This window comes from Protopterus annectens, chromosome 5.part0 (assembly GCF_019279795.1).
Source record: "Protopterus annectens isolate FY-2018-M chromosome 5.part0, PAN1.0, whole genome shotgun sequence".
Lineage (NCBI taxonomy): Eukaryota > Metazoa > Chordata > Ceratodontiformes > Protopteridae > Protopterus > Protopterus annectens.
The window spans coordinates 1633446086-1633468894 of record NC_056735.1 but is presented as its reverse complement, the minus strand read 5'-3'; the positions used below and the strand labels follow the sequence as shown (position 1 = coordinate 1633468894).

The following is a 22809-nucleotide window of genomic DNA, read 5'->3' as shown; positions in this document are numbered from 1 at the left end:
GCTGCAAAAAACATGTTTGCACGGTTTTGCACATCTGGGCAGCGCCGGTTAGCTAGGGCTAAATTATTCCCAGCTCCACCAAGTCTCCTCTTCAGTTTTTCCCTTGAAAGTAGTCTAACTCTCATCCTAAGCACTTAAAAAGCATCCTACAGTCCAGCACTTGCTCAGACCTAATAGCAAGCACTAAAATACCCCGACACTTGATTGCACAGCAGAGCAAGGCTCATTATTCACCCCTCACCAACCAAGCAACTAAACAGCTCAGTCTACTATTCAGGCATGACCAAAGGGCAATTTCAGATATACTCTCCAGTCCAGCTGGTGAACTTGGGTATCCTGAGGCAATGTTACAACTGCCTCATGTACACAGACAACCCTCTCCTCCTACCACAAAGCATTAACATATGCGAAAGGTGCAATTATATAGCTAAATTGGAGGCTAGGTTCTCTCCACCCAAGACTAGAATAGGCAGTCATAAGGAGAAGGTTAACACTTGCACCACACCTCCAGCCTCACATAGACATACTAAACCAGCACTGGCAAAAAATACACATAAATACACAAAATCATACTCGGAGGCTCTAAATAAAAACCTGCAAAAGCATCAGAGACCTCCAAAGCAGACACCCAAAAAAACCTGCACCTCCCGTCACAAACCAGACAACACATAAAACACAAAATCAGTGTGCCACACAATCACAGCCCTTAAGGCAAAATAACATACCTAACACACTAGTAATAGGCAACTCTATAGTCAGGCACACTGATGTCCCACTCACTAGGCTGGACAAGGAAAAGGTTACTGTTAGCTGCCTGTCAATAGCCAGAATCTGCCACATAACACAAGCACTCAGGTCATTCCAGAACAAGTACAAATATGACTCTGTCATTGTTCATGTTGGTGTGAATGACCTGAGACATACCTCCCTGGACTACATGAAAAGAGACATGGAAGAGGTCTCTGATCATGTAGCCCAGGTGGGTATGACCGTGACCGTGAGTAGCATCCTGCCCTCACCAAGAATGATACCGCAGTATAAAGAAAAAATGATCAATTTCAACAATTGGTTAAGCTTCTGGTGTCATTCAAAGGGGATCCAGTGTCTATCAGCCTGGGATGACATGCTCGGCAAGCCTCATTGCTTTGCAAGAGATGGCTTGCACCTGTCACTCCTAGGCTTTCGAATACTGGCCAAGGCTCTTGCTGCCCCCACAGTGCCTTTTTTAGGCAAGGCTCAAAAGTCAAACCCACCTCTGTAAATAGCACAAATAAAAAAATGAGGGTTATGCTACTCAACGCCAGGAGTTTAAATCTCAAAATGCATGCACTTGAAGCACTCCTCAGTATGGAGAACGGCGACATCTGTGCAGTAACTGAAACCTGGTTCAAGGCTCCACAGAGCACCTCACCACTACTCATACCACACATTTTGACCACAGAACATGGACCGAAACACAAAAGGAGGGGATGTACCCATATTCATCAAGGATACCTACACCTCCACTTAGTGGCGCAGCATGATACTTCTGAGATCATCCATGTGCAACTAACATTGGACAAATCTGCAATGCAAATTGTGGCCTGCTATAGATCACCCTCCATGACCCAAGACCACCACTCTGCCTTTCTGGAGACTCTGGAAAACATGAAGGTCCTACCGAACACCCTGATATTGGGAGATTTCAATTACCCTACCATTAACTGGGAAAACTACTCAAGTACAAACTCCCAGGTCCAGCACTTCCTGGAATTTATCAACTCAAATGCCCTGGATCAGCTGGTAAACTCCCCTACCAGAGGTGAAAACATATTGAACCTGGTCATCACCAACATGGGCGACAGGTGTTCCGCACCGGAAGTCAACCCGTCACTGGTTAGATAAGACCATAAACTAATCACTCTGGATGTCCACACCCCACCACCACCCTCAACCAAGGAAACCACAGTGAAAAACTTTGCTATAGCAAACTTCACGTTACTTAAGACAGAGGTGGTAAGTTTCACAGCCCCCACGCTAAAGGATAACAGTGTCCAAGATGCAGGAACCTTTACAAATGCACTCTATGAGCACCTACAAGGATGCATGGATCGTGCCATCCCTAGCAAAAGTAAGACTCACTCCCCTAAGAGAAGGAAACCAGTCTGGTAGACCCCTGCCATAAACCGGATATACAATAGAAGGAGGAAACTACTTCAGAAAAAAAGCAAATCCCAGGAAGGAAAGACATCCCTGATCAGTATCAGTAAGAAACTAAGGTCCCTCATAAAATCATCTAAGGCTAACTTCGAAAGAAAAATAGCCAAGGATTCAAAAGATAACCACAAATCCTTCTTTAGCTATATCAAGAATAAGTGGCAACTCGCAGATATGCTCCGAGCTAGTGCAAAATAGCACAAAATATACTGAACCTACTGATATTGCCAACATCCTGGCAGATAGATTCAGTGCAAGCTTCACCCCCCTCTCACCCCCAAAAGGGCCCACAACAATACCGGAAAAGTGTAGTATCCCAGAAATCACAGACACACAGGTGAAAACAGCCCTTTCAAAAGCCAAAAACACAGCGTCAATGGGACCAGATGGTGTCCCAGGCTGCGTCTTGCACGAACTACAGAATGAACTAACCCCCCACCTAAACACACTGTTCAACCTCAGCCTCTCCACTGGCTATGTGCCCATAGAATGGCGCACAGCAATGGTTATTCCGCTTCACAAAGGAGGGGCCACAACTGACCCTGGTAACTATCGCCCCATAAGCCTGACTAGCCTGGTCTGCAAGGCTATGGAGCGCATCATCATGGAACTCATTAACAAAGACACTGGGAACCTCCAAACACTTGACCCAACCCAGTTCTGCTTTATTAAGGGCTCTATCATGCCTACTAAACCTGGTTGACTTCTTTGAGACCGTCACCAAGGCCATAGATGAGGGGAAGGTGGTTCACACAACCTACCTTGACCTCGCCAAGGCTTTTAACACCATTTCCCACTCGGAAATTATAGAAAAACTCACTAGCCTGAACATAAACACCTACGTCACAAGATGGATTGCCAACTGGCTTATAGACAGAACTCACACGGTAAGAATAGCGGGCTCCAGGTCCAACTCTAAACCAGTCACAAGTGGTGTCCCACAAGGCTCGGTCCTGGGACCCCAACTGTTTGGCACATACTTCTCAGAAGTACAGGCAAACACAGGAGGACTATGTCTAACCAAGTTCGCTGATGACTGCAAACTGGGAGCCATAATTGACTCTCCAGCTGACACGGACATTCTCCAAAAGGGCCTTACTGAGACGGACACCTGGTGTCAAAATTATGGTCTCAAGCTAAATGCCAAAAAAATACATAGTCATCCCGTTTGGGAAAAACAAAAACACCCATGAATTACCACATAGGTGGCAGCCCCCTTAATACAGAAGAGGTAATAAGAGATCTGGGGACCCAGGTAGATAGTAATCTCTCCTTTGACAATCATATTGCCAAAGTAGTTAGGAAATCCTTCTATGTAGCCCATCTAATTACTAAAGGGTTCGCATCTAGAAATAAAGAGGTTATAGTGCCCCTCTACTCATCACTCATCAGAACCATCATAGAGTACAATGCCCCATTTGGGATGTACCTCACAAGACACTTCCAACAGCTGGAAAGACCAAAAAGTACCTCACCAAGAGGATTACTGGCCTCAAACATATGTCCTGACTGGAAAATCTCCGGCTGTACTCAGTGGCATATCGTTTACTCAGCGGTGATCTCTGCCTGACTTACAAAGCCATGTCCAACTCAGACTTGATGGACATGCTCCACCTAAAGAAATCCAAGTCACTGCGAGCCACTCACTCTAGTGACCTAAACCTCGCCACAACAATAAATAGAACATGCTGGAGGGATAGATTCCTGTCACAGAGACTCCCCATGCTTTGGAACAAAATTCCTAACTACATTAGGCAGAGCCCCTCACTAACACTCTTCAAGAGAAACCTTGACGAGTGGATGGGTAACAGAAAATACACCCCTGGGATCACTTCATTGGCTCTTCTTGACAGAGACTCAGTTAATTAATCAATGGGGTGGCGAAAGCTGACATACTCTGGCTAGGCTTATAAATGCCCTTGGGCAAATAGTCTAGTACCCACCTATGAACCTATATATATAGATATATATATATTTTATATATATATATATATATATGGGTCTACTGCATTTCATTGAATACCACGTATTCGAAAAAGAGCAGTAGACCGCTCAGTTATGCGAAAGTGCACTTATTTGAAAGTGCACTTTCGCGAACTCAGCTTCTACGAACGGATCAGACCACAGTGGAGGACAGCAGGAAAACATGCTATGTCCTCCACTGTGGTGCGGTAGTTATGGACCTTAGGGTTAGGGCACGGGTCATGGTAGTAGGGCTATCCCCTTATCATGACCCGCACCCTAACCCTAAGGTCTGTGACTACTGCACCACAGTGGAGGATAGCCTGTCCTGTACTTAGTGAGTTCTGGGTATATTGTACTCATAGCTGTACTAGCTATCCCCTTACCATGACCCGCGCCCTAACCCTATGGTCCGTAACTACTGCACTAAAGTCAGTAGTAGCCCGTTCACTGAAGCGGGTTTCGCAAAAATGCACTTTCCATTAAGTGCACTTTCACGTAACCCAGGGTCTACTGTGTGAGTTCGAAGAAGTGTATTTTCGAACTTATACAGTAGACCCATATATATATATATATATATATATATATATATACATACATATACATATATATATATATATATATATATATATACACATACACACACACACACACACACACACACACACACACACACACACACACACACACGCACACACATGGGTCTACTTCAGAAGACTGAAAAAAAAAAACTGAATCTCAAAAGACTGAAAATTCAAATACTGAATGATGGAATTTGCCCCTTCTTCACTGTTGTGTGATCTTAGAGTTGGTATATATAGTTAACAAGGGGTGTGGGGGTGCAGGGGGGCTTGCCCCTTGCATTGAAAATGTGTTGAGTATTTTGAATTTTCAGTCTTTTGGTTTTTCAGTCTTCTGAAGTAGACCCATATACATATATATATATATATATATATATATATATATATATATATATACATATAGATATATATACACACACACACACACACACACACACACACACACACACACACACACACACACATATACACATGTACGTAAAAAAACACATATGCATATATGTATATATATATATATATATATATATATATATATATATATATTTTTTTTTTTTTTTTGTGTGTGTGTGTGTGCATGTGTGTTGCCTGTGCATACACACTATAGATATGAGGGGTCTATATTACCATATCAAAAAGCCGTAATATCGAATGGCTTTTCATCAAACCGTAAAAGTTGAAAGCTGAAAATAGCAAAAACGCAAATGAGCGAATTCATTCCCTGAGAAAGAAACTGCTTATGCGACCTTGGAGTTGGTATATTTAGTTAGGGGGTGTATGGGGGGCACAGCTCCCCACATTGGGGGGTGTGGGGAGCGAAGCCGCCCCCTTCCTTGTTATGTTTAGATTAGTGCATAGTCGGTGGTAGGGCTAGCGATTTCTTTCCCATGGAAAGAATTTGCTCATTTACGTTTTCGCTATTTTCAACTTTTGACTTTTACGGTTCGATGAAAAGCCGTTTGATATTACGGCTTTTTGATAAGGTAATATAGACCCAAAATGAGTACATATAAGAAGTAAATGAATGATTTTGTTCAGCAAATCTGCTTGACAGTAAGGAACTGGAGATCCTTAATGACCACATCTGTGGAGGGGAACAGGATAAGCACACAGAAGGAGTGGTGCTAATAAAGAATGAGCTGAAGGGTGAGACTAGCTCACCTGAAAATAGAAAGGGATGAATAGTCTTTTAAAAGCAAATAAGCTAACAACCTAAGGGAAAATGAGGCGGGGTCTGTCTTAGCATTGATGATTGAAAGGTGTGCTTTCAGAGATTTGCTACTGGTGTGGCGCCTTTTTTTTTTCAAATCTTAAACAAAAATTAATACCAGAGTTAGGAAAGCCTTCTTTACTCAATGGTTTGTCAAAAAGCAGCCAAAAGTAAAACTGCATGCTCTGAGAGAGAGCACCTGATGAAATTTTGTTTTAAACGTTATGCGTGCAGTATGCCCAGAACTCACTAAGTACAGTAAAGGCATGGAAAACAATACAGAAAGGATGTTCTCACAGTGTATTCAAGGCAATATATCTGGACACTTTAAAACAGGTTGCCTCACATGCCTGTCATTTTTATATTATTTGCTTAACTGTTAACAACGTAAGTGGATGGAACACAGACACTGTGTACAACAACAAATGGAGTCACAGGCACAACAGCTGCATGACATTTACATTTCAAGCAAAACACAGATAAAACTAATACAGGGCACAGTTAGTTAAACAATACCTAAGATTTTGTCCACAACAGTAGTAACTATATAAACCCCCGCCATGATACAATTTATTTTATCCAGGAGAACACAGTGTAATCTAAATTACTGTTCCCTCAAGTGGAGACTGTAAGCAACTACAGTGAGTGCCTCTACAACAATTATTAGAAAACAGTAATTAGATTACCTATTTCTTAGACGAGAATGAATGGATTAAAGCTGCATTCTGTTTCAAGGAGGTAAGGTATTCTAGACTGTATAATCTTATCACCCAGCAAGTTACGAGCTCTAGGAAATGTGAAGATGACGGCACAGTTATCAAGTGAAAAGGAACCACAAATGTCAGCGTTTGGCAGATCTTTCTAACTACGGCACTATCCTCTGGCATTTACATTATCATACGTCTGCACTCATTCACATACCACTTGTCTTATAACCATGTTGCCAAATGCAGAGAATTTAACAATACAGGGCAGTTTAGTGTCTTTCTGTTGCATACTGCTGCTTTTTATAGTTACAAGTGAAAGCTAGAATTAGTCCGCAAATGCAACACACAAGCAACCCTTTAATTTTCAAGCTGGAAAATACATTGTAACAGTTCATTCACATCCGCCTCTTGCCAAACTGTAGCAGAAGCTGTAATACAAACAGTAACAGCTCTGTAACATCTGTTATGCTGAAAAGTGAATGTTTAGTTTCTGGATCAGCTGCAGGTTTTTATTTGTCACATGCTTCCCATTGCTATTTTCAGTTGTTTTAATTGATTCTTTTTCTTATCCAAAATAAAGCCAAAAGACTGCTGTCGAAGTAGACACAAACTATGCTAATACCAGAATCATGTGGTTTGCCAGCTACTGTCGACTACCTATTGGTTTTCATGACACTGATGCCTGATGACACTTCTTGTCGATGCCTAGCATTTTGTAAAGTACTAATCCAGGACAAACAGGCTGTGTGTGCTCAGTCAGCAGCTGTTACTCAGGTTACTGAGGTCAACTTTTAACAGTGGTTTTAATACACTTTGTAAACAATGAATCCTGCTATGTTGTGTCATGTTAATATAGCCATTAACAATGTGAATGGCCATCTTGAGACTTAACTGTGTTTTCTCTACCCCTTTTTTAATTTCTAAGCAACATATGGCAGTAGTGTACATACATGCACTGCATGTTCTGAACAGTATAGCATGAGTTCAGACCACAGACTTAAAGCACACTATTTGATACTATTACGACATGCTTCTGAATTCAGCTGGTGCAAATCTCACTCATACATAGAACATCACTTTCTTCTAGACTAGCTTTGCACACCTTGATAGGCATGAGCCACCTGGCTGCAAACATGCTCTGGTAGCCTGTTCTTAGGTTTCAAAATAAAGATAAATACCACATTTCATCTCTGACATTTTCCAAGAATAAATACAATAAAATAGTATGGGATAGGTGACACATCTGAAATCAAGCTGCACCTATTAAACCACTGGAAAAGGTGCTCAGATTTTGGGGCAAACTAGAAATTATACAAAAGGTATAATGTGCTATATTGTGCTGTCTTCTCTACAAATACATTACCAAAACAACTCTGTAGTGTGAAAAGCAGTGTGACAAGACAAAGTTTGAAAGGCCAGAAATGTAACTTCCTCTGAAATAGATTCTGCATAAATCCCAAGTCACTAAAGGTAGATCATGTTGAAGCTGATGTAAAAGCTTACATACCATTCTATCAGACTGTACAAGAAAGCAGGAATTCTGGACTCTCTGCTGCTATCACAGCAGCACCCACCTGTCACTCGTGACACTTCAAGAGGAGTTATCACCCATACACCCTCAAAAATTCCCTCTTGCACCAAATCACTCAAACAAAGCGCTTCACATTTTGATCATAAACAATCGCATAACTACACCTTAGCTTGTCCCAGGTTCACTAATACCCCCTCACCTAAACTATTCCATCCTGCCTTCTTCCATTCCTGCTATCCCTCATAATGTCCTGCTAACACATTAAGTCTACAACTGCAACTGTGACTGAAATAACCTGCAGTTTGCAGCATTCATCTATCACTATACACGACAGGCAAAGTGAGTAGGGTGGTTAAAGACAAACTTAAGAAATGGACTGCATCTAACCCACAGATGCAGTAGCAGGATGCTAGAGTGTAATGTCAGAGAAATGGGGCATGTAGCCAGCCTGGAGATAGAGGGTTTGGCCATGGAGATAAGAGTGCATGGCCAACGCACTGCTGCTCTCTTGCAAGGGGTGGGTCCCTTGCTGTCTCTGCACTATCTGCTGGAAATCACAGGATAAGATATCTAGGCATATGATGTATCAGTCAGTACATGATGGAACTGGAGTATACGTTTGCTGTTGTGTACACTGCATGCCTATTCACAGACCACCTTCGGGATGTAGGATCACAGTATGAAAAAAAATATCCCCTCCCTCTCCATTTCTGATGCAAGAATGATGCTTTTTGCTCCTACTACAAGGTTATTAGGATGGGGGTTAAAAAAAAGATTTGCTGGGTGGCCAAGGTTAGGTGAGCTACAGACAGCAGAACCCACCCCCCCCAAAAAAAACTTGAAGACTGAAGTGGTAAGACCTACAATTATTCAACCTTGCAGAGAAGGTTGCCCAGCCATTCATATTTGTGATAACTGTAGATTCAGGCCACAACACACAGACAACCTGAATGGTATTGCAAGGTTCACCAGCTTACATATATTGATACATGCAACCTGGTTTTGGCTTCCTCTATTTCCATCTGCAAATTGTGGAACTTGAAGCACATCACCTAACTAGACAGTTCTCTTGAGTTGTCCTTAAAAGGTGGCAGTAGAGCTTAGTAGGTTTACCCGGTTAACAAATGAATAAAAACAGATAAAGAAATATGGCATAATTATCGGTTCTTTCTCTCATCCTCTCGTTTTGCTTTTCGTCTATAGACACATGCATGCACATGTATGTGCACATAAACACACACACACACACACACACACACACCACAAGTGGTAAATTAATGAAAGGATCAAAGGCTCTTAGGTTATGACAGCAAAAATAAGAACACATAGGACTGTGTAGTTATGCACAAGTAGCCAGCTGTTCCACTGAAAGGCCTCTGTATAACCAGGGCCTCTAATAGCAAAGCCCGAGTGGTCTGCAACTATGGAAAAGTTGCAAAATGGAATAAATGTCTTGCTTGTATATGTTTTTCCACACGCAGACTTTATGATACATACATACAGATGTGATGACTCTCACTGTATGGAAAAAATTGTTTTCTTTAGTAAATAAGAATTTGGTTTCTTTGGCTCTTAGATCTTCCATTGCTTTCTCACAACCACATTGATACAGAGCTACAAACAACAGTGTTACTTCACATCAGTCATAAAGTCTGGCTATTTAATAAAATACAAGTACAACAGTCAGCATCAAGGTACAACACAGAGTATATAACAGAGAAATGAAAATACCCCTGGGATGGAATATAAAACATAAGGCAAAGCTGAGTGCTTCTACCACATAAGAGATGGTAAAGTGGTAGACAGTTATACACAAATGTGTACTAACCACATACAAACCTGCACTGTCCGACTGCTATTGTACAACAGTAAATGCGAAATTAAAAGTTAAAAAAGACATTTTTAATATGCATGTATGTGTGTGTGTGTGTGTGTGTGTGTGTGTGTGTGCGTGTGTGTGTGTGTGTGTGTGTGTGTGTAGATCTCTTTTCCTCTCTGCATATTTCTTTCTGTCTCTCTCTCTCTCTCTCTCTCTCGCTCTCTCTGTAAGGTAAGTAGCAAACTGTACATGCTAGTAAAGGAGGTAGTGTCATTGATTAATGGTGTTTGTTCTATTTGCTTGTCTCTTCTCCCATTAGCTATTCTGCCCCACTCCTTCTCTGCCATGCACCTTCCCCCAATATAAAGAAAGGCAGTATTTGCTTGAGGTCAATATTTAACAGAATTTTGCTATTTATCCCCCTTTATGTAACTCACGGAAAGGCTAAAAATGGAATGGGTGAACCCAAAACTAAAGTCATTATGAAAGCAAGCAGCTAAAGAAAATAACTTTGCTTTATGCATTTGATCTTTTTCTGTGACTATTCACTATTAAACTGTATACATTTTCCCTTCCTTCTGCCTCTCTCTATCACTCTGTCTAGTACACAGAGTTTAATCTCACACACATGACCCACTGAAACATTACTGGGCAGTGTAACTTGTATACCCAAATCATGACACACATGCTCCCTGTAGCCAAAGCATGCATTATTGACATGCTCTCTGTACCCAAAGCATGACACAACTGTTCCCTATACTGAAAGAATGACACACATATTCCCTGTATCCAAAGCATGCATGGAATAAACACTGATGTGGCTGGAAACAGTTAATTCTATTTAAATGATGTGTTTGCGTGGCTTTATTTAAGTGATGTTTTACTGCTGAATTCCTATGTTGATGTTTGTTAAATACTAGACATATTTACTTTTTAGGAGGGATTACAGAAATACACAGTGCAGACTGGACATCAGTGAAACTGAGATATAACTTGAAAGATGTAGTTTGTTCTGAGACACATCTCCCCTGTACACTGACATACATGTCCCCCCTACCCACACCTTCACACATGCATTTTCTGTACCTAAACCACGACACACACACACACACACACACACACACACACACACACACACACACACACACACACATTCCTTTTAATAAAACCATGAATGACACACGTTCCCTGGACCCAAAGCATGGCACACATGTTCCCATGACCCAAAGCATGGCACACGTTCTCCATTACAAATGCTGCTGAATTTGTAGCTTCTGCCACATGCAGGAAAAGCATTTTGGGAGCCATTTCTGTAACCATCATTAACATAGACATGGCAAGCAAATCTGGACTCTTGGTTTCCTGAAAACCTGTTTTTTCTCCAAACAAGGAGGAATGGATAGACAGTGATGCCTACTCACTTTCATCCAGAGATTAGTACACACTCATACACATATATACATATACACACATACACACACACACACACACACACACACACACGAACACATGAATAAACCTGTACACATATATATGAACACACACTAAACATACATAAACTAACGGAAACAAGCCAAATATAGAGAAGAACTCTAACTTTCATGGTAGGCCCATCTTGCTTTAGTTTATAACTCCTCACTGTATCACAAAGAAGAATGAGCCACTGAATGGCCAGCTGTTGCTTTTAGCATCTAAATTCGGGTGCCAACTTCAAATCTCACACACACTACAGGCAGATACCCAACCACTGCAAAATTACACCTATGCACTCAAATTTTACTTTGATACACATTTTAATACTTTCAGACAGTTCTATATATATGATGCTGGTACGATAACCATTAAAATAACAGGAGTTGTAGGCATTAACTTTGCAGGTCAGATGGTGAACATTTTTCCTTTTATGGAGTTGAATAGTGGCTGAAAACAGTTAATTCTACTTAAATGATGTGTTTGCGTGGCTTTACTTAAGTGATTTTTTACTGTTGAATTCCTATGTTGATGTTTGCTAAATACTAGACATATTTATTTTTTAGGAGGGATGCAAGACCATTGTGCTTGGCTATAACTGAACAGAACTGAGAACTATAAATGGCCTGAGGAATAGGGACATCTTCCTCTTCTGTGGCACATGCTGCGCTACCAACAATAGTATCACTTCATCTGAGAGTTGTAAGTCTCTCAGAATTGTAGGGCCCTCACTGTCACTACATGTTTCTAGTACTTAGGTTACCTATGAACCTATGAAAGGAATGATTGTTTGGTGTACAGAACAGATGCATGGATAGCTCCCTTCTTACATCCCAGAAGTATGAGATGAAACTATTACCAGAAATCACCACGTTCACTTTTTGTGCATTAAGAAACGCATTTGTCTGCAAGTAGCAAACTGATAATAAAACTATACACACACATCTTCACAGTGGGACTGCCCACAACAGTCCACTGCCACAAATATACAAGCACTTAACGGTGTTAATCAATAACATGAAGACAAGAAGATGTCCTTTCATACAATCAAATAAAAAAAAATAAAAAAGCTTAAAATTTAGATTTAAAATAAATCACAAGGGTAGCTAATTATGAAACCCATTCAAATACATCCATGGTCCAAGCTCTTATAAGCAAGAAAATTCTATCCCCAAACACTAAACTGTACATTAAGATATAAGATGGTAACAATTAACCAAGCAAATTTCTTTATTTTCTGTGTGCAGATCAAAAGACTAAATCTTGTTTCACAAAAAGAAAGTCATGTATTGTATCAAGAAGTTATCAAAAACATTCAAGTCTCTCTGAAAATACAGATAATAAAGCATGAATGGCAAAGGAACAAGTCTTGTTTTTCACCTTCCCCTTGCATTACCTTAGTAATGTGTGTCGACCTGAATGCTAACCCTGTCTGTGCCTCTAATCTTACATTCTTACCTTACAAATACCCTTTCCAAAACACTACCACTGCACACTGTAGAGCAGATACATGCTACATACAAAAACACACAAACACAACACTAAATCTGTCTATCCACTTGCCTAAACCTTACTCTAGCATTAACCCACAAACACTCACACCCACAATACAAACCCACTTATCTGGCAAAACGTATGTTCACTAAAATGAATGTACTCAAAAAACGAAAAACGTACCTCCAGTATACTTCCTCAATTAAATGTACATTTCATAAAATGGACTGCTCTCAATATGTGTGTGTGTGTGTGTGTGTGTGTGTGTGTGTGTGTGTGTGTGTGTGTGTGTGTGTGTGTGTGTGTGTCTGTGTATATATATATATATATATATATATATATATATATATATATATATATATATATATATATATATATATACAAACACACACACACACACATATACATTTAAGTTCACTATATAGTCACTTTACACACCACCACTACCAATTATAATGAGTTTACTTTTGTTTACTCTATATTCATTTCTGACAGTAGATTACAATATTGCTCTTGGCAATTGTGCAGAGAGTAGCATTGTGATAACTAACCCCGATGAGAACAACAAACCAATTCAGTTATATGTTTGCATTCCTAAATGTAACTGATTGTGCATTCTCTCCCCATATCATGTACAGATACTAAGTCAATTGGACTCCCAGTTTAAGGGATGCATTTGGGCGCTGAACTTATGACAAAAAAGCAATAACACAGACTGAGAGAGGTATGTGCAATAACAGACAACGATACTGATATTTTCTGATCAGAAGATACAGCTTTCTGCTCTAATGTATATACAATCAAAATGCCACTAGCATTCTGGTGTTTTCAACAAGGTGAAATATGATCCAAATTGTTCCAAAAGGCATGGTAGCAGCTGTTAGCATACTGCCTCTAGTCAAATAATCAGCATGTGATGGCCGGGCTCGGTGGTGTGATGAAGCAACGACTTACGACCCAGATGACCCAAGTTTGACTAATGATTGGGACTTTAGAAGAGTTGGGCAGGGGAGCATGGGAATGATTTGGGAGTGAGTGATTTATGCAGTTTCACCCACCCTTGGGGAGAAAAATGCTGGTCTCACTTGACAGGACCAGGGGAACATGGCTTTGGCTTTCTAAACTGGTGATGGTAGCATTCACAGTGGTGTGTGGGATTATGCACATGCCAGAAGGAGGGCATAGAATGCCCCCACTGGCAGCCACCACAGGGGAGGGGATAGTGACCTAGCCACAAAACTCTCTAATAATTTTCTAAATGGTGGTTACTGAGGAAGATAAGGCTGACAGTTGGCAGGCAACAGAAGAGAAACAAGATATATATAAAAAAATAATAATAATGAAAATATGAGTCCTAAACTAACAAGATGCAGTTCAGTACCCTAAACTGCAGTGCTTGGTGTCTACGTTTCAGCTAATGCCTATAGCACACTGCACATGTCAATGCGTGACTGTGTGAAAACATTCATGCACATGTAAGCTTATGTGTGTGGGGGGGGGGTATACATGTAATACTTGCACACTTTTATGCTCTCCTGCAAAACTCAGACTCATCGATAGACATTAGAACAAAGGCTGCTGTTTAAAATCTTGACCACAATATAAAAGAAAGTCACTGAACAAAGTTTTATTCCACAAAATGCAGCTAAAGAGGATACAGTTTTAACGCCAAAATGGGACACAGTTCCATATTTAATGTCATTTATTGTAAATGAAACAAAATATCCTGCTAGATGGAGAATGTTTCAAAAGCAACTGAAATCGGGAGTATTTCTGAAACTGTGATGTATGTGAGAAAGAAAGAGAGAAAGAAAAAGAAAGAAAGAAAGAAAGAAAGAAAGAGAGAAAGAGACTATCAGAGTGTATATTTTCTCAGAACATGGTGTCAGTAAAGATCCCAATATGCAATAAACTGATCAGTAATGACAAACAAATCTGCATGTAGGGTAGTGGAGACCCTGTCAAGAAAGGATGATATAAAATAAGCAGAAAAATGAGCTGGGTGGGTGGGACTGCAGTCACAGTGAGGCACATGGCGCCAAGGGGTCCTCAATACCTAAAAGGTTAGTGCTTAGAAAACAATGTGTAACAAGCAAAGTTAACATTTTCTTTTTGCTTTTAATTTTGAAAATTGGCCCACTAACTTGGCTGTTGCGTGGGAAAATGTACTTTATCTATGGGTACAATGAATGCTAGAAATGAAGCATAATGCAAAATGCACGATATAAAAACAATTACATGGGATATGGTTTAATTTACTTGCTGCGAGTGCAATGTTACTCAACCATCAAACGTTTTATGTCACTGAAACAGTGAGTCAGTGTACCCTAGTGTATAAACTGACTTTTTTCTGCAACATGTTGATTAAATACATTGAATGTAAAAGTTAAGTAAAACCACACATTATAACTACAGTCCTAAAACTGGTGTTGACAGTTGTTTAAATTCATTTAAAAAGAATTAAACTGTCAGCTACAATTGTATGAATTTGCAGAAAAGGCTGTTTTGTCACAACAAAGCCTTACATAACAGTTCCTTCATTCCAGGACTGGTGCACGAAGCAGAATTGTTGTTCTGAGCTCCATTGCCATAGCAGGACAAAGCCCTGACTATGACCAAGTGATCTACATTTGATTAGTGGAGTGGACTACTATTGAGGCTGGCAGAAGATAGCAGAGGAATGATGTGGCTGAGCTTGTTTACCTCTCCCTAGAGGAAGGAGGATGTGCCTGGGTGCATTTCTGTGGTGAAATCCCAAATGTAGACTGAGGGTCATGGGGAGATGCTTTCTGGAAGGGGACATGACCCCTGATTATATATGTATATAGGCAAAGATAAACATGACAGCAAACTCCTTAGCTGTCTCAGGACATGCACAGGGGAACACTATGGCCTTAATGGAAAAAAAATTGATTCCCATGCAGAAAGAGCACCACTCACAGCTAACTTGACCTTCATTTTCAGGGGAACAAATGTGCCAAAGGTCTCTCTCCTTAGGAGGAACAAATGGTCAACTGAGCAGTGGAAGGGATGCTCGGCAGTCAAGGGGAAACTGGTGCAAAGCCGAAAAGAAGCAGCAGAAGCTAAATGTTTCCCTCTGGAAAATGCAGCTGTCTGCAAGTCAACTGAATTAGCTGGCATGGATGTGCACAGGGGATGCACTCCCTACCAAAAAAAGACACTGACATACTTATGACAAAGGTGCTGTTTTCTTTTGAAAACAGTATTTTTGATTTAAGTAGTCACTTACTCTTGATTCAGCAACTATGCTGTCCTTTAACCATAACAAAGAACAGATGGGTATCTGTAAACCTTCATCTGCTATGTTTTATTTACTCTGACCGATCCACATGTAGTAGACTAAACAAAGAATTGGATTTGTTTAGAATTTCATAGCTGGATCATCATGCAAATGTTTTGCTGTTGTGGGCTTATAAGTGCATCATATGACTGGAAAAGGCATGTTCATCTAATGCATTTCAAGCCTGTGCTGAAATTTTTTATGGGTTCCTTAACCAGTTGAATGCACTGTGAAAACAATAAGTAGGACAAACCTAATTAGAGCTATACACTGAGCAAAGGCTTTCCTACCATCACTCAAAATTATATTCAAAATGGCTTATACTTGTCAGTCTCTCCAGTCTCACTCTATTTTGCCAGTGGCCCCCAGCCCCCAACTTATGAAGTCCTCCTAATTCTCTCCTACTGGACTAATTTAAGAGACAAACTTAGCAATCTCAATGATGGGATTTAGACAGGGAGCCCACAATGAACAGCGGTACTTCCACAATTCAGAGACAGCTAAGCTGTGTACCAAAGTGATCAGCTCAGTTTGTGTTACTTCACAATTATAGAGGTACACTAGCACAATATAAGCCATTCCTGCAAATGCACAAGCTTACAGTCCCATTATGATTACAGTAGTACCACTGTATATGTAACCAATGATCCATCCTCCAAACATATGCAGGCACACAAACATGCAAACACAGACATATGCCCTTAAATCAGGTCAGAGTGCTGTCATGTCACCTGCACAGCACTGCCAATGCTGTTGCAGGACAGCAGCTGTATATGCATGGGGGCACTGTGCTGACACTGGCCCAGTCCATCTAATGTAATAGGGCTTCATACTTCTGTAATGTACATCACAGAGAACTAACCCTGAAATCAGACACGAGTGTGAAATGGTATACAGGAATGAACAACAAGTTCAGAGCAGTTCAGGCACTTTATGACATGTGCAGTCTACTCTATTATACTGCCTAACCTCAGTGATACACACTGCACATCTCCATTTCTTTGCACACTGCATGATGCAGATATGCATGCATATTCAGGTAATATCCAAGTGTAGTACCTCGCACTCAGTTCTGCGCAGCTTTGGGCGTGGAGTGGGCGTGACGTACATGATTGGCAGGGGAAAGTAGAGTATGAGTGACAGTCACTACTACTGCGAGTTTAACCTGTCCATGTTTTTACGTTAACATAAAAGTCAGTTGGGAATGACAGCTTTTGCTGTAAAACCCACTGTCAATCACTCTGGCCCACTCACCAAGCTTACAAGCTTAGATGTCAATAAGGTGCTACAAAAGCTAAAAGAATGGGTGAAGTAACGGTACGATTACTTCTATAAAATGCTTATGGTTTCCCTGAATTAAATTAACGCTACGATGCAAGGAACATTATTGTTCTGCATGTTTGACTAAAAGTAACGGTATGGCAGGAGCAAAATAAATATTCATGCGGGCTTGGGCTGGAGGCGTGTTTGGGGCGGGATTTGTTACTGCGCATCCTGCGAGGTACTACACTTGGAGATTACCCATATTCATACTGTAAGGAGCACCATGTATATCCCCTCCCATGTGTGTTGAGTACTATTTGTACTTAGGGCACACAACGGCACTGTGCTGTATGCAGGTAGTGTGTTATATTTTTTTTACCTGAGCACTAAGTGTGTCATAGCACAGTAAGGCACAAAGGGCATGCCATGCTTATGGATTACTAAAGTACTCTCTTCTAAGTGTCTAGTGCACACTTAGCATATATAATACACAGCGCTCTCTCAGCGTTCTGTATAACTCACTAGTGCACTACTTACAGGTAGCAACAGTGCTAGACTGTACTGTGCCCTAATACAAAGTCCTACTCTCCTCCATTACTGTAAGGTGCATTGTGCTACCCTGTTATGTCCTTACCCATGTTCTTACCTCCCACAATAATGAGCTGTTGTAATGTAAGGTGCACAGTACAGCTGTGATTTATACACCTTAAAATATGAAGCTCACCAGCCTGAACATAAACCCCTATGTCACAAGATGGGTTGCCAACTGGCTCATGGACAGAACCCACATGGTAAGAGTTGTGGGAGCTAGGTCTGACTCTAAACCGGTTACAAGTGGCCTTCCCCGGGGCTCAGTCCTGGGACCCCTCCTGTTTGGCATATACTTCTCAGAGGTACAGGCAAGCACAGGAGGACTATGGCTGACCAAGTTTGTAGACAACTGCAAACTAGGGGCTATAATTGACTCTCCAGCTGACACAGACATCCTCCAAAAGGGTCACACTGAGACAGATACCTGGTATCAAAACCATGGCCTCAAGCTAAATGTCAAAAAGTGCATACTCATCCCCTTTGGAAAAAACAAAGTACCCACAAATTACCAAATAGGCGGTAGCCCCCTAAATATGGAAGACAAAATAAGGGATCTGGGGACCCAAGTAGATAGTAATCTCTCCTTTGATGATCACATTGCTAAAGTGGTTAGAAAATCCTTCTATGTGAACCACCTAATCACAAAAGTGTTTGCATACAGATCAAAAGAGGTCATTGTGCCCCTCTACGCAGCACTCATCAGACCCATCATAGAGCACAAAGCCCCATTTGGGATGTACCTTACATGACACCTGCAGCAGCTGGAAAGACCACAGAAGTACCTCACCAAGAGGATCACTGGCCTCAAACAGATGCCCTGTGCAGCTCGACTGAAGAAACTCCAGCTGTACTCGGTTGCATACCGTCTACTCAGAGGTGATCTCTGCCTGACATACAAGGCCATGTCCAACCCAGAATTGATGGACATGCTCCACCTAAAGAAAACCATATCCCCTTACGCCACATGCTCTAGGGATCTAAACCTCACCACAACAATAAATAGGATGTGCTGGAGGGATAGATCACTGCCCCAGAGACTTCCCATGCTCTGGAACAAGATTCCAATCTACATTAGGCAGAGCTCCTCACTAACACTCTTCAAGAGAAACTTTGACGAGTTGATGGGAAACAGGAAGTTTACCCTGGGGATCACTTCAGTGGCTCTGCTGGACAGAGGCACAGGGAACTAATCTAAGGGGGTGGCGAAAGCCAACACATTCCGGCTAGGCTTATAAATGCCTTTGGGCAGATAGCCTAGTACCTACCTATGAACCTATGAACATTGCATTGAGAGTGTCTAAACTGCCATGTGCACATAGGGTGCACACTTTAGCTGCACTGTGTGCTTAACACATGTATTACACTGCCACCTGAGCTCCTTGCACAATATAACATACACAGTGCTGCACTCCACACCTGCTAAACATGCAGAACGTCCCCAAATAGCTGGTACACCCTTGATGTACAGTATATATCAAAGTGTTGCTCTGCCACATACCTTACAAAGCAAGTAACCCATCAAATGAATACTTTCCAATCAAAGCTGGCACTTTATCATGCTTCCCACACCCCAAATGAAGCACCAGTCCACTATCTTGTCATATTTTGTGTATTATTGAAAAGAATGCTGGAGTGCGGGGAGTGGCTTCTGTGTGGAGTCTGCATGTCCTTCCCGCGGTTGGGTGGGCGTTCGAAAGACATGCGTAAATGGGCGTACCTTCATTGAAGGTCGAACGTAAAGCTGGCACCTCGGCGTTCGTGAAAATCTACTGCCAATCATTAGCGGACTGGAGTTCCGCTGTGGCGACCCCTAACCGGGAAAAGCCTAAAGAGAACAACAACATTGAAAAGAATGGTGAACACTGTAGCCGCTCTGTGCAATATTCATTCCAGCATGACATGCACTGCACATCAGCTGACATATGGCACAAAACCCAAGTTACCCTCTTTACTTTTTTTCCTCTGTGAATGTTAACTTTAACTGTGGTGCCCTTAGTGTACATCTTTGGTGTTTCCCGTGTTAGATTGGAATGGGTTAATACACACCTGTCCTGCAAAAATACATTCTAAGAAGGATTTAGGAAGGAAAGCCAAGTAGTTGCGTGGGTCTTGACTGTCCTTTCGGTTCACTGTTCTTCTAGTTTACTTCTTAAGACCATGTCCACTTATTTACAGTGCAAGTGATGAGTGCTCCTCGTCCTTCAACAGCTATCCTTAAAGTGCTGATACTAGTATTCTGTTTTAAAGATACTGTTCAGTTTATAGGATGTTCAAGTCCGGTTTGTATTTTGTGCAAAAAAAAAGGGGGGGGGGGTTGCTGGCTCAGTATAATTTACAGACAATTTTATTTTATTTATTTAACATTTATTTACCAAGATAATCCGACTGGACAACTGGTGTCCGTTTTCAGCGGAGTCATGTGGAGAAAACCTCCAGACATTACAGAAAATAAAGTAATGGCAAAAGTTAGTTACAAAACTATAATAGAATATAAAAATGTAAATTTAGTTATCAAGCAGATTAGGAGACGTTATACGTAGTAGATGTAGTTTATACAGTATGCATAATGAGTGTAGTTAAAAGACAGTAATCTCATACATTTTATCAAGCAGTTCACAAGTGAAGTAAAATCACTTTCCCTCAAAGTCTAGCAAGAGAACAAAACTAACGCTAATGCCAACAATTATGTACTGTACATATAAAAAATGTCATTCTACGATGCCTGCGATAATGCCATAGTCTTTAAATTCACTGATTGTGAAGCACACCCCTGAACAATAAGGGGTTTTACAGATAGTAAGCTTCAATAGTTCTAAACTTTTAAAATCCGACACACCTCTTCCCTAGCATTACTACATCCAAAACTAAAACCGCTTTCTAAAATTCACAATACATTGAAAAATGCTCCCAGACATTTATCGGAGAAGGGCTAATTTTCTCACTATAGACCCAAAACGTTTTCCCTAGCCTACCAAGGGCTCTGTATTTGCTGGCCAAGGCTCCGTTTACTTTTCCAAAACGTACGTGGTCTCCCATTATTACTTAAGCATTTTACTGATAGTGCTGTGGAGGTCGTGACAGTTTCCTTTTTTGAGAGTTCAGCTGGAAGCGGTTTGCACGTATATCGGACTACAGGTGTTGGTGTATAAAACATTCACTTACAAAAGCACTGGCGAAAAAATGTACACTTCTGAAACATTTCCAGTCAACCTGATGGCGATAAGCAAACTTTGCTACAGTACAGGCGTGCCTCGATAAACCCAAACCAACAGTGCACCTACAACCATATATGAACTGTTGCAAAGCCTACAATGTGTGCGAACCCCACCATTTACTGCCACCAAAATGCCAAGGGGCAGAAGAAAGATTTGAACCTCCTCGTTTCCCTAATCGTAGTAAGCAGATACAACCCATGGCTCTATCTAAGTTACCTTCTCGCCGGTGATGATGTGCAGTCCTTCTCGCACTTTGGCAAACGAGCCCTCTCCGAGCTTTCTGCAGCCAACTAGGTAATTGCCTACCCGCTTGGTGTGAGCAAAGATGCGCAGAGTGTCCCTAGACACTGAACTCACGGAAGCTGGCAGCGGCGGCACTGACCGACAGGAATTACTAAAACCCTTTCGTTGTGACAGGAAGGTGGTAGTGGGGTCCCTGGAAGTAACCATGTCCCCAGCAGCAGCTGGCATCCTGACTCAAGTGAAGACTCCCAACTAGGTAGATGCACCCCCGGGACCGCCAATTTAAATAATGTCAGAACCACTAAACTTCCAGTAAGTAAAATAGCACCGTTTCCCTCAATCTGCTCCGTTATCTTGGCTCGCCAACCGACTCCAGAAATTTACCACAGTGATTCCAGAGATACAGTACAGTAGCCTCAAAGGTTAATTCAAACACATCCCGCTGACAGACAGTTTATCAGTCAAGACCCCTCTTTATTTAACGTTATTGCTTCCACAAACGTGGATTCACAACTTCTTCTTTAGGTACCAAAGCGATGGAGATACTGAGAATCCATGAAGAAGCAGCTGTAGCCCATCCATATGGTCAAAACGTCAACAGGTTTCACTCCTGGTAAGTGTACACTACGAAACTTGCCAAAAAAAGACAGTCCAGTCTTGGCATCTGCTCTTCCTTAACTTCTGCAAAGCCCCTCTCGGAATCCTGAAGCCACTGTCCTGTCACTTCTCACACATTCTTTGGGGTAAGATTGAGGTGGTTCATCTAGTAGAGGGAGGTTCTCCTCCCTTCTCTCGTTCTCCTCCCCTTACGTCCCGGCTGCCACTGAAAGGCCGTCATTCAGTTTAAACAGGCAGAAATTTAATCCGAGCTGGGACGGCGGGAACAGCAGCCTGAAAGCTTCAAAATCCCTGCTCCTAGTCTCTGTCTTCTCTGCAGTAAATAATAAACACTGTATTTTGGCAAATAGAGTTGGAGTAGAAAAAGGGGGTTGTATTAGAGAAGTACTTCGCATCCACAAAAAAAATGGATGAGGAGGAATTGCACTTTTGAGCGTGGCAATTGTGGTCTTTGTCGTTTCTGATATTTTTTTCCTAATGTTGCTTCCACCACAACCCCCCATCTCCAACACTCCGTTTGTTTGTGGATCTGTCACACTTTATTTCATTTGGGCGGTCATCTTTCACCTCATCCATCTACGTCCCATCTAATTTATCAGTGACAAGTATTT

The 22809-nt window shown here is 41.4% G+C and overlaps 1 protein-coding gene across 1 annotated transcript in view; it reads right to left on the bottom strand.

The window, feature by feature from the left end:
• The window catches only part of HUNK (hormonally up-regulated Neu-associated kinase), a 671891-nt gene extending 649432 nt beyond the window's left edge, over positions 1-22459 (bottom strand). The window contains exon 1 of the mRNA XM_044071414.1: positions 21554-22459. Coding sequence (XP_043927349.1) covers positions 21554-21808 — 255 coding nt within the window. The 5' untranslated portion in view covers positions 21809-22459. The remainder of the gene's footprint in view (positions 1-21553) is intronic.
• Between the last annotated feature and the right edge of the window lie 350 nt (positions 22460-22809).